This window comes from Nyctereutes procyonoides, unplaced genomic scaffold, assembly GCF_905146905.1.
Source record: "Nyctereutes procyonoides isolate TBG_1078 unplaced genomic scaffold, NYPRO_anot_genome, whole genome shotgun sequence".
Taxonomy (NCBI): Eukaryota; Metazoa; Chordata; class Mammalia; order Carnivora; family Canidae; genus Nyctereutes; species Nyctereutes procyonoides.
The window spans coordinates 151,922-164,847 of NW_026575048.1; the positions used below are offsets into that span (position 1 = coordinate 151,922).

Here is a 12,926-nt window from a genome sequence, read left to right on the forward strand (position 1 = left end):
CCCAAGAGCAAAGAAAAAGCACCCAGGCCCTTACCCCACAAGTCCTCAGCCCCTGGCAGCCGTAATCAGCCGAGGGTTCCGGCTGGGGCTGCCCAGACCAGGTGGGCAGAGGAGCTCCCTCCAGGAGCTGTGGGCCCGGCCGGGGTGGGGCCGTTCGGGCCGAGGCCTCAGTCCTCCTCCGGCGGCACCATCAGATAGAGGAAGGAACCCACAGGAAAGAATCCCGGGAAGGCCTGGGGCCCGCAGACGCGTCTTCCAAGGAGGTTGTGGGGCCGGATGGAGAGGAAGCAGCCTGTGGGCATCCGCACGCGCTGGGCCACCTGCTACGGCCACACACTTAGGAGTAGAACCCCACTGCTCCTTCCTTTTCAATACATCTCGTCCAAATATCCGTGTAAGCGAACAGGTGGAGACGCTGGTGAAGCCAGTGCATCGGGATCTTCTGGTGGCAGAGACTGGTAGCTGCTCACAGTTGAGCTCCCGCTCGAGAGCTCTCCCTTACTGAAGCCACATGAAGGACAGACACGTGGCCTCTGCTCACCCACTCCTCCTCACAGTCCTGCAAAGCAGGTATTTTCGGGGGGCAGAGTGGATTTCTAAGCCATTGTAGCGAGTACTTTGCGAAGCACGGGGTGCGGTGGGCTAACCCCCCAGAGTCCACCGTCTGCCCACAGAACCATGTCGAAGGAAGTGAGGCACCTGGCCTCCGGCCCGTTCTCCCATTTCAAGGTTCTGGAAAAGGACAGTCACATGATAAGTTTCACGAGAGCCAGATTTTAGGTTGGCCTCGGTTTCAGGGGGAGTGATCTGACTTCGGGGGGAAGACACAGCGCCGTCCCACGCCCTCGGCTCGGCCGTTCTCACCTCCGGGAGCAGAAGGGGGCTCCGCTGGCTGCTCGTTTGAACCTGCCTGTTGTCTCCCTCACCTGACTTGCTGGAGTTAGTTATTTTGTTGGAGGTGTTTTCAGGAAGTTCTGTGGCCTCATTTTAACTTTCCTGGAAGCAGTTAAGGTAAAACCATATTTAAATAAAATTAAGATGGTTCTGCAAAAAAGAAGGAGCCTGGTGATATTGGAAACATTTAGGAGCATGTATTACACTCTTTGTGGACGTCTGCAGCTCTGACAGCGCATGATGCTGCATGGAAGCCTCCCCACCCGAGTGGGAACTTGGGCAATCTTGGTCAGCAAATAAGTAGGAAACTGAGAACGCTGAAACTTAGGACAGCAACGGGAAATGCATACTTTATACCATAGATGGCGAAGGAAAATTCTCAAAGTGTTTAGCGCCTCCAGGTTGTGTGTGTGTGTGTGTGTGTGTTTTTTTATGAGTATGTTTAATTCTAATTCAAACCTTGGATAAAGTTTCCAAATTGTAGGTAATATCGAAGAAATGCTCGTGAGGATGTTGGATGAGAAAAATGTGAATCTTTTAACAAAAGTTGACCTTTACTGAAGTCTAAAATGAAAACATCAGGGGCACCTGGGTGACTTAGTTGGTGAAGCATCTGCCTTTGGCTCAGGTCATGATCTCAGGATCCTGAGATCAAGTCCCACGTCAGCTTCCCTGCTCAGCGGGGCGTCTGCTTGTTCCTCTGCCCCTCCCCGTGCTCGTGCTCTCTCTCTCTCTCTCTCAAATATATAAAATCTTTTTAAAAAGAAGAAGAATCAAGAATGGCTCCTTGGGAACTCTGTGGCCTCGGGAAATGGATGAATGGAATCTCCATTGACTAAGCAGGAATGTTGAGGGAGGTCAGGCCTAGTAAAGGGGAAGCAAGAGTCCAGTTTTGAACAAATTAGGTTGGAGATACTATTACCTGCCCAAACAGAGCTGTCAAGTGTATGGTTGGAGGTGAATCTGGAGTTTAAGGAAGAAGTTAGAGGGACCAGGATGGTAACACAGGTGCCCGGAGCATATAACTCCTCCTAGAGGAGTCCCTCTGAGAGAAATCCAGAAACGAGCCCGGTGGTCTTCCATTTTGGGTAACTAGGAAACACCCACATCGAAACAGGAAGGAAAGGCAGAGACACATTCTGACCACAAACCCTGCCCCCTGCCCAGCACCACGCAATCAAGGGGCAACGCCCACCTCCCGGCTTCTCCCTGAAGAGCGGAGGTTTCGGACAGAACCCCGAGTGCCCCAACTTTAAGGCTGCCATCCAAGGGATGAGCTCCCAAGTCACTGCGCTCTGAAAGCCAATGCGGCTCACGTTCACAAGTCCCAGGGGACTGTCGCAACCCAAGAAGCAGTTCTTAATGGGGGCACGAACACTCAGGGCATCTATGCCCCAGGGCTCAGTCGGCAAACACCATGCCCCACGGTCCCCCTTCCTGGAAGGGGCTGGACTGCACACTGTACAAGCTGCTCCCTGAGGGTCCAGCCTCTAATCAGCAGGCCCCGAGGTGCTGCCTGTGATGCCCCTGAGCCGTGAGAAGCCAGTGCACACTTATCCTGCTTTCTTCCTCTGGCTTGTTACAATAATGAAACCAGGCATCTCCCTGGAAGACTGTTCACGCATCAGCCACCCCAGTTCTAAAGCTGCCATTCACGGGACGGACCCCCAGAGCACCTACCTCTGAGAGCCAGCAGGGCTGGCATCCACGAGTCCCACAGGACTGTAGCGAACAAAGGAGTAATTTTTAAATGGGCACAGGAGCCCCGCCCACCCCGCAGGAAGCCTCCAGGCCCAGTGCGAAGGCGGCAGGTAGAAAGGCTTATCGCCCAGTTTCTCCACAGAAAGAGATTAACTACACGCTTTCTCAGTGCTGCTGAGGGTCTAGCTGGCAACCAGCCTGCGTCTAGGTGCTGACCGGAGGGTCTAGGGATCCTCCCGTTTGGAACACTCTGGTTGCGGCAAGCCTTTAACTACCGGCAGCCACGAAGAGCAAAGTAGGTAGTTTGGACAACCACAAAGTTTTGAGGGCCCACCTGTAGCTCAGGTCACAAGGTTCAACTCCTACCAAGAGCATCAAGACTGGCAGAGGGGACTGTATTACCTAATGTCCAGAAAGCAACACAGAGACCAGGAAAATGAAGGGTCAGGGGAATAAATTACAAAGAAAAGAACAAGATGGGGACAACTGGGTGGCTCAGCAGTAGAGCCTCTGCCCTGGGCTCTGGGGTCATGCTCAACCGCTGAGCCCCCCGGGGCCCCTGATTACACACTTTTAAGTTGGTGGCTAGAGACAAAGGAAGTTTCTAAAGGATTTTCATATGTCGAAGAGGACTTGGAGGTGCCGGAGTTGGGGCTCCTGTCAAGGATAGGGTGCTTTCTGCCTCCAGCGAAGCATCAGCAGGAGGACACTTGGGAGTTCTTTGAGGACCGTCACGCTCTGCCTGCCGCAGGTGTTTGCCAATGGGCTGCAAGCTGTAAGGAAATTTAATTTTATCTACGTTTCTTTTGCCTTTGTTTTTCCCGTCATTCCTCCCTGAACAATTTTGACCCTTCAATCTTTAAGGTCACTGAGGGTGGCAGGTGACTTGTGTAACTTCTTCCTGCTGAAAAGAGGCATAGAAACGTCCTCACCTGTGGGTCAGCATCGGTCTGGTTGGGGAGCTTCTATGTAGGATTGACCAATGGCCGAGGCAGCCAATCCCAGGTAGACAACATAGACGAGCCTCCCTGAGTAGAAAGGCTTGGAGTCATAGCAGCGAAGGAGACTTGGCACCAGGTCGGGAGCCGCCAGAAAAGACAACAAAATAAGCTTAATATTATTATAAGAAAGAGAAGCTCAATAAAAAAAAGGCCTTTTTTGTTGTTTTTCCACAATTCATTTACTGAACTGGGACTAAAAAAGGCCTTTGACAGTTGACCTAAATTTCCCTTCAGTCCAGGAGTTTAACCAATGAATAGAGGAAAGAGAGAGGCCATTTAAAACCAATTTAGGTGTCCATGTCTTAGTAACCCTGTCACATTTTGTGGTGATCTGGAGTCTATGCACAACGATCTGTTTTATTAAAAATAAAACCGTGAGCTGCAGTCAGGATCTCCAGAGCCCTCTGGCTTCAGAGGGTCACCTTTTGAATTTCTGGGTGACTGCATGTCCTTTTTAGTTAAAGGGGCTGTTTTACGCTTGGCTAAAGCCTCTATTTGCAGTTTCACATCAATAAAGGTGGCTCCTCGCACAACACGGCTAAGGGAGAAAATCATCCACAAGCCCTGCTTGTTCGATGCCTCGCCTTACCAGTATCCTAATTACGAGGAATCAGGCAAATGGGATAAGATTTGTGTGGGAACCTAGGCATCCCCGGGTGGAACATGCGGTCCGATCATGAGGAAAGTGGGGCCACCTGTGGTCTCCACGATGCCAGTCGACTCCATGGAGTGGGCTATGCTCTGGGTTCTAAGGAGTAATTTTTTTCCTCTCAGCCACACAGAATTGGTCAAGCTGAGAGCTGAGCTATACAATTACTGGGGAGTCCTATTTCCCAGCTGTTGAAATGATCCATTTGAAATGCCCATGGTTGCTAATATGGCAATTTCTCTGAAGTTTACCTCTAGTTGTCTAACTTAGGTAAACAGTATTCATGCAAAGACAATCAAAACCAGGATTTAACATCCACAACATTGTGCTATTGAAGTATAATTTTTCTCTCTAAAATCACCCTTATTTCCAGAGATAGCCAAATCAAATCTAATTTGTTTGAAAAACAAGTCCAATTTTAACAAATGTGGCCTAATTATTTACGTGTGCCCAGAGAGAATAGTGATTGATCGTAGAGATCCTTTAAAATCTGCTTTGCTAGAACATTTTCTAAGGAATCTGGATTGAACTTTTTATCAGCCTCTCCGGGTCCGAAGCCAAACCAAATATTTGTCGCCAGACTTGCCTGCACCACCTGTCGATTTGTGTGAATTCCTGTTCTCAAGTCCCCAAAATACCCCGAGGTTCCTGCACCTGCCAGGATGTGACATTCTTTACTCACCTGGTGAGGCCGCTGGGAACCGTAGCCAGGTATGGCCAACATCTCCAAGGGCTCCATGGCTCCAGGCTTCATCGAGTCCACCTCAGTTCCTCCAAGCCGTCTGGTCATGGCCAAGCCTAGGAATGTCTCTCAAATAGGACGTCTCTATCAAGGCCTTGGCAAAATAACCAGTGTTCCCAAAGGAGTCCTGTTAGGAGGAGAACAGGTTGTTGCTGAGCTTATGCAAATGACTGTAATTGCCCTGAAAGAGAGAATCCTCACTGAGACATTTTGAATTTCAGGGGTTTCAGGCAGAGGGAAAAGTTAAGCACTTCCATGTACTCACAAAGGGATGTTTCTTCGTGGTTCTGTATATCATGGATGGTTGAAGAGGAAGTTTCCTTAATCTGGACAAGCAGACATTCGAGAACCAGCTGTGTTCCAAACAAGAGCCACAAAAACGACAATCATCTTCCTCAGTTCGTTTAGTTCCGTGTGACTAATTCTTACTCAGTGTGAATACAGCTTTTTTTAGCTAGTTGTGGAAATTCTTACTCAGTTCAGTCATTTATGATCTTGAAGCCATCAAAAACCTGTATTTGTCAAAAGCCCTTTTTATGAATCTCCTTGAAGATGATTCACATTTTGCAAGAGGATAAGAACAATAATTCTAAATGATGACTCAAAAGTGGACCTGGTTCAAGATCTGCCTCGAAGACTTCATTAAATGCAGTCAACAAGGAAATTCCGTTATTTCTGTGCCACATAATGATCAGAATATCGAGCGATGGCCCTATACCAAAAGCTACGAGAACTTTAGGAATTGCATGTCATCTCTGGACCAGTTACAGCATTTACCCAAACAACACAGCCGAAGGTCTAGCGTTATTTTTAATTTTTTTATTTTTGTTTTTTTTGTTAATAATACATTTATTTTTATTGGTGTTCAATTTGCCAACATACAGAATAACACGCAGTGCTCATCTATCATTTAAGGGTAGTAACTTTAACATGCCAAACCAAAGGCCTAAGTAGTCAAAAAAGACTTCATTTACATTTCAATTCCCAGAGAAGTTTGTTTAAAAACCTCAGATATTTATAAAATACAAGCCTAAATAGGATTACAGATCATTACAAAACTTAAAACTTGATTATTTATTTAACGAAAGTGGCAATAAGAGATTCCAAAGGCAAATACATAGGGTTATAGAGTACCTAGCCCTACAACCCAGCAATTGCACTGTTAGGGATTTGCCTCAAAGATGCAGATGCAATGAAACGCCAGGACACCTGCACCCCGATGTTTATAGCAGCCATGTCCACAGTAGCCAAACTGTGGAAGGAGCCTCGGTGTCCATCGAAAGATGACTGGATAGAGAAGATGTGGTCTGTGTATACAATGGAATATTACTCAGCCATCAGAAACGACAAATACCCACCATTTGCTTCAACGTGGATGGAACTGGAGGGTATTATGCTGAGTGAAGTAAGTCAATCGGAGAAGGACAAACAGTGCATGTTCTCACTCATTTGGGGAATATAAATAATAGTGAAAGGGAATATAAGGGAAGGGAGAATAAATGTGTGGGAAATATCAGAAAGGGAGACAGAACATAAAGACTCCTAACTCTGGGAAACGAACTAGGGGTGGTGGAAGGGGAGGAGGTGGGGGGTGGGGGTGACTGGGTGATGGGCACTGAGGGCCGCACTCGACAGGATGAGCACTGGGTGTTATTCTGTATGTTGACAAATTGAACACCAATAAGAAATAAACTTATTATTTTAAAAAATGATAAAAAAACAAAAAAAAACATAGCTTCCTTAATATTGAGAAGTTTTGTTTTTGTTTTGTTTTGTTTTGTTTAATATTGGGAAGTTTTAACTTTAAGTCATCAAAGGCCTGATAAAGACAAAACTAAGTTTTGGTTTTCTGGACAGACAAAAGGAAAAAAAAAAACCACCTTTGCTTACATTTTCTTATCAAGAGCAGGCCACCCCTCCGAGAAAACTTTGTTTTAACGGAGAGAAAAGCAGAATTTTAATCTTATACCAGTGAACCTGTAAAATCCACTCATTTCAACCTTACTTCTGACCACATAGGAAATCCCTCCCCAGAGATCCTCCTTCGTAAACCTACAACATTTTCATTCGGATTTTGATGTCAGCTCTTGCTCTCCAGAGGCCCAGTCTCATCTGAGGACAAACTCACTTTCTTTATCCCCACACCATGTACCCCCGTTGCTTAGATCCTCCTCACGCGCCTTCCGCTCCCTTCCATCAGCCTTTAAACGTCTCAAGTCCTTGTCGGGAGGCCGTGCAGTGCTACGGAAGATCAGTCCTCTCTGACTGGGTTTCTGCATTTAGCAGAATTTTAACTCTTAGGAATCATAGTGTCCAGTGAGCACTAGAGAGTAATCAATTGTGAACTGTTACACCAACATTCTTAGCAAATTTATGAATATATTTCATAATTTTTAGGAACATGCGTTTTCCATAGTACGACTTTTCAGTAAGTCATAAAGCTTGTTTTCCAAGACTCGAATATCCTCAGCTTCTCTGCAGTAAGAAGTCAAAAGTACAAACCTGTGTGTAGTGATGATGGCTTTAGTGTTTTTATCTCGTTCGGAAAAGACTTAGGTGGCCAATGAGACCCAACGTAACATGCAAGCAGGACTTTAAAGTTCCAGGGATCCCTGGGTGGCGCAGCGGTTTGGCGCCTGCCTTTGGCCCAGGGCGCGATCCTGGAGACCCGGGATCGAGTCCCATGTCGGGCTCCCAGTGCATGGAGCCTGCTTCTCCCTCTGCCTGTGTCTCTGCCTCTCTCTCTCTCTCTCTGTGTGTGACTATCATAAATAAATTAAAATTAAAAAAAAAAAAGTTCCAGGCTACTAAAGACTTTGAAAGCTTTCTTACAAATTACCCGTGAAAACCTTGAGGTGGACAAAATTAACCATCATTTCAAGTCGTCGTTTCGCTGACAACAGAGCCCAGGGACCTATTCAACCTTTAGTAATCTTGGTAGAATAAAAGTCTTGTATTTAATGCTGAGGACGGACGCATCCGTCTTGAACCAACAAATTCACCCATTAGATTCAATACCAGGTATGTGCCACCTGGGTCCCCTTAAAGGTCAATTTGTTCCCCTTTGTCAATTTTTACCTGGGGCACCAGTGGGAAAATCTCTAGTGGGTGGTGTAAGTCCCGGGGGTGCTCCTCACTCCTCGGAGGAGCAGGAGGCCTGGGGCTGCAGGTGGAGGCTCCTCTGGGGTCCAGCCATGCAGGCCACGCCCACAGTGCGGGGACAGGAGGAGGGGACGGCAAGGAGGGAGGCGCTGCCAGCGAGGCGGGAGGTGGGGAAAAGCCCAAAGGGCCGAGAAGGGGGCTCCGGGTTCCACAGCTCATCAGCTCAGATGAGCAGACACATGGCTTTTACACCGATGGGTGCATATAGGGCATCCACGTCAGGCCCGGGGAGACGGGGAACTTCGCCGAAACTCCTTCAGTTTTGTGGGAATACTCCTCGGGGTCCCGTCCCCAGATACGCTCCCCCGAGAGTGGGCTCCAGCTGGCATGCCGTTAACCCAAGAAACGAATGAGGGAGAAGCCCCCACGAGCAACGAGAGTTCCCTGGGTCTGGGATCTGTCACAGGGAGGAGCAGAGGCAGGCAGCATCCCCTTTATAGGGACGACCGTGTTTCCTCCACCCCCCTGGGTTTATTAGGAGGACAAGGCCTGTTTAGACAATCAACCACTCCATCCGGAGGGGTTTAGTAGCCTGCTTAGCAGCCAGACACATTCTGCAAGGGGCCCTCCGGTTGGGGTCCTGATTTAGGGCCTGATTTAGGGCCGTGAGTGCCTGCACACAGCGCATCCCAGTCCATTTGCCCGGTTTCCTGTCAAATACATCTGATAGATTGGATTGAAGTTTAATGTCTCATTAATGGGCCATTTTCCCTCGTTTCCTAAGGGGTGCCAGCCGTGTAGTGTTACAGAAGGGCAGGCGCCCCTTAAGCCTTGCCTTATGAGTTGCTCCCAGTGGGTTAAATCTCATCCCAGGGAGAGTCTTAGGGAACCGGAGAAGAAACCCAGAAGGTCCGAGCCCGCGCACATCCACGCCACCCGGCCCCAGGCCCGGATTCCCAGGTGGTGACCCCGCAGGGTAGGTCAAGGGGTCCTGGTGTCCCAGCAGCTGGAGGCATTCGGGGGGGGGGAGTGGCTGTGATCCCCACCCTCCCCGGCCCCCGCAGGATGTGACGTGGGGCAGCCCCCGCTTCCCTTCTCACCCCAGGGTACAAATGGTACCGGGAGGGGATCAAAATACCGTGCCGGGAAGAACTTGCCATTTTTAACCCATGGAAAACCCTAGAAAAGTCTTACAGAGGGAAATCACTCAATTTTGTGACTTAATTAGCAGAGGACATTGACGGAAAACAGTGCAGATAAACCCATCACGGGCTCAGCGACTTCCATCGCAGGTGGCCCCGCGGCCCACCCGCCTCCCTGGGACGTCCCGTTGGGCACCAGCGTCAGCAGCTCCGGGTGGGTCTGTGGCCAGAGCGGCTACACCAGGGACGGGGAGGGGCCGTCGGACCCAGGAGGGAACCTCCCGCCGAGTCTTCGATTGGCAGCTGGCCTGCTGGGGGTTGCCTCAGGCCCACCACAGACAACTTTATGTAAGAAAAGGAGTATGGGGGGCATCAGGTTTCTGGGGTTTAATAATAACTAGGTGCCAGCCCAGGGCAGGCTTCTGCTCCTCCTGCAGGGGGCCACCGCGGACTGCAGCCGGAGCCACTGGCAGGAAAGCGTCCCCAGAAGGCCGCAATCCCCAAGAGCCCCCGAAATGAAAACAGAGGAAGAGAGAGGTTTGCACCGAGGCCTGGGGGCTGGACGAGAGGACTCAGGCTCCGTGTTGAGGCCCCAAGATGATGCGACGTGGGGCCCAGGACTGAATGGTCAACAAAGCATTCTTGAGACATTTTCAGGGCAGAGAGGGGTTTTTAGTATCACACGGGGACAGGACCCATCACTGGGATCGTGAGGGGCCACTGGTTACACATTTTTTTTTAAAGATTTTATTTATTTATTCATGAGAGACACAGAGAGAGGCAGAGACCCAGGTAGAGGGAGAAGCAGGCTCCATGCGGGGAGCCCGACGCGGGACTCGATTCCGGGACCCCGGGGTCACGCCCTGGGCCGAAGGCAGGCGCTCCACCACTGAGCTCCCGGGACCCCGGTTACACATTTTTAAGTTGGTGGCTAGAGACAAAGGAAGTTTCTAAAAGGATTTTCATATGTTGAAGAGGACTCGGAGGTGCTGGAGTTGGGGCTCCTGTCAAGGTTAGGGTGCTTTCTGCCTCCAGCGAAGCATTAGCAGGAAGGCCCTTGGGGGTTCTTTGAGGACCATCACCCTCTGCACGTCAATGGGCTGCAAGCTGTAAGGAAATTTAATTTTATCCACGTCTCTTTTGCCTTTGCTCTCCTCATCCAAGAATGCGCTCGCGAAACTGAGGAGCTCCGCGACCGGTTCAGTCCAGAGCACAGACGCGGGAGGAAGAGTCGGCACGTCGGGGGCGGGGGGCAGTGGGGTCCCTCCCAGCCCAGAGGAGACAGGTGGGGAGTGACGGGTCCCACCCAGTGGGCAGTGGATGGATCCCTGTGGATCCCAGGAGAGAGAGGGAAGCGCGGGATGCAAATGCCCCTCTCCCGGGGGACACAGACCTGCAGATGGGTGAGGGACGGGTGGGGCTGGGTAAGGAGAGAAGATGGGGGGCCGCGTGGGGGCCACGCGGTCGGGCTTCCAAACATCCCGAAGATGCCCGGCGTAAGTAAACCAGAGCAGGGGAGCAAACCGGACCACCCTGCCCTGGCTGTGGGCGCGGGCGGGGAGGTGTCCTTTCGTGACAAAGGGTAACCAGACCCCAGAAAGAAGGAAGCCACGCAAGACGCTGTCACCAGTCCTCACTCACTCAAACCGAGACAGCGCCAGAATCTCAAGGCCGCAAGTTTCCCAGTTGGTTCTCGACGGAAGTCCCCGAAAGGCCCTGAGGGGCAGCCAGCGGGACCCCGTGACTCCTGAGGGCTGTGGGTACCCCGCTGGCTGTCGGGTGTCCGCGGGAGTCACGCTGACATCTCAGCGTTGGGGGATTCGTGGCCCCGACCTACCTCACCTACCAGCCCCCGCCTGTCCCTCCTCAAGACTTTACGATCAAATTGCCGGGAATGAAAGACAAGGACTGAACCTTAAAAGTAGCAGGAGAAAAGCAACTTGTTGTGTGGAAGGGAAACCCTGCAGGATGGTCAGCGACGTTCGAGCAGACGGGCGTTGTCGGCGCTCTGGCCGGGGTGCCCACGGGGAAGCGAAACACAGCCTGAGGCCAGAAGGCACCTGCTGAGACGAGCGAGGACGTCCGGGGAGTGCGAAGTCGTGGATCCGGAGGGCGCGATCCGAGTGACATACGTCAGTAAAACACAAATACTGTCGGCTCTCACGTCCGTGGGGATGCGAACGAGCCAGACTCCGCCAGACTAGTGTGGTTACCCGGGCGCGGAGTCGGGGTCAAAGGCCGCAGCCCGCCAGGCGTGCGAGGGACAAGGTGCAGGGATCCCGGGCGTGGCATGGGGACGGCCCCAACTGGTGCACCGTGTGCCTGAGATCCGCTAAGTGCTCTGTGTCCTCAGGACGCGTGACCCAAGCTGGTGGGAGCCGCTTGATCCTAGTTGCATCTGTCAAGTGTGCACGTCCACAGCCACAAAGAAACCGAGTTAGACAGCCAGTCGCAGCGGAGGTCTTAGCTTCGGGCCGACCACGGGGCCTCCGGACGCTAGAAAGTCGGGGAAAACCAAGACAATAGCTCACCATTTAAAAAGCATTTATTTGGGGACAGGAGCCCAGGCCGCCGTATGCTGACTCTCCTACTAGAAATGAGCGCACAACCTCACGCAGACGAGAAGTTCGCGGCGTCTTGTTTAACGCCGAGGGGCCGAGTTCCTCACCGAGTCTCTGCTATCGCTCTACGTGCACGTGACGTTTGCAGAAATAAAGATCATTTTTAAGGATCCCTGTTCCGGTTTACCTACAACTAGAGGGATTACTTAATACCTTCGTTAAGCTGATTCCTCCTCCTAAGAGATGCACGAATCCACGTACCCACGCCCCCGCCCTCAGGCTCTCAAAGTAAAACATGCCGTCACCGCATCCACAGCCAGTCACGCGTTTGGCGATGCCCGAAAATGAGCCGAAAGGACTGTGACCATAGGAATTGGAGAATGTTGACTATTACATGGCACATGTGATAAAATTAGTACAGAGCATTTAAAGACGTGTAAGTTAACCATCCACAGAGAGGAAAAAAATCCTTTACAGGTTGGATAAAGGTTTATAGGGCAAAGAGCAGCATTTTAAAACCTATTAAACATTGCTTAACTGGATAGTAAACCCTGTCAGTGGAGAAATTAGTGTTCTATGATTCTCAAAGAAGAAAATAATATGAACTTTAATCCATGGTAACGTAGTTGGCTGGAAAAATGCCAGTTTGACCCCGCAGCTTCCCTTCCCACCAATCAAAGTGTGAATCCGTTTTTGATAGGACTGTGATTCTGTCTCCAGCTTGAAAATTCAAATCCCCCGGCTGTTGTCCTTCAAAAGAGTATAGTGCCGTCACTTCTATGGGCTGACTCAAATTGCCTAAAAAAAAAAAAAGTATTTAAATTATTTGCATTTTTAATGGGAAAACCTGGGAAAGGTGTGAAGGTAAGAAAAAAATGGAATAATCCAGAAGATAACACTACAAGTAAACCCTTGACAACACAAGTGTGAGGTGCACTTATATATGGATTTTTTTTATGAACAGTATGATACTGTAAATGTATCTTCTCTTTATTTTCTTAATAACCCTTGCTTTTATCTGGCATAGTGTATTGTAAGAATACAGCATATAGTACATGTAACATAAGTAGGTGTTTATTTACTGTTTATGGTTTTGGTGAGGTTTCTGGTCTATGGCAGGCCATCGGCACTTAA

The 12,926-nt window shown here is 50.1% G+C and overlaps 1 protein-coding gene across 1 annotated transcript in view; it reads right to left on the bottom strand.

Moving 5' to 3' along the window:
- Nucleotides 1–11,153: 11,153 nt before the first annotated feature.
- Nucleotides 11,154–12,926, bottom strand: part of SH3YL1 (SH3 and SYLF domain containing 1) — a 38,431-nt gene continuing 36,658 nt past the window's right edge. The window contains exon 10 of the mRNA XM_055327469.1: nucleotides 11,154–12,590. Coding sequence (XP_055183444.1) covers nucleotides 12,400–12,590 — 191 coding nt within the window. The 3' untranslated portion in view covers nucleotides 11,154–12,399. The remainder of the gene's footprint in view (nucleotides 12,591–12,926) is intronic.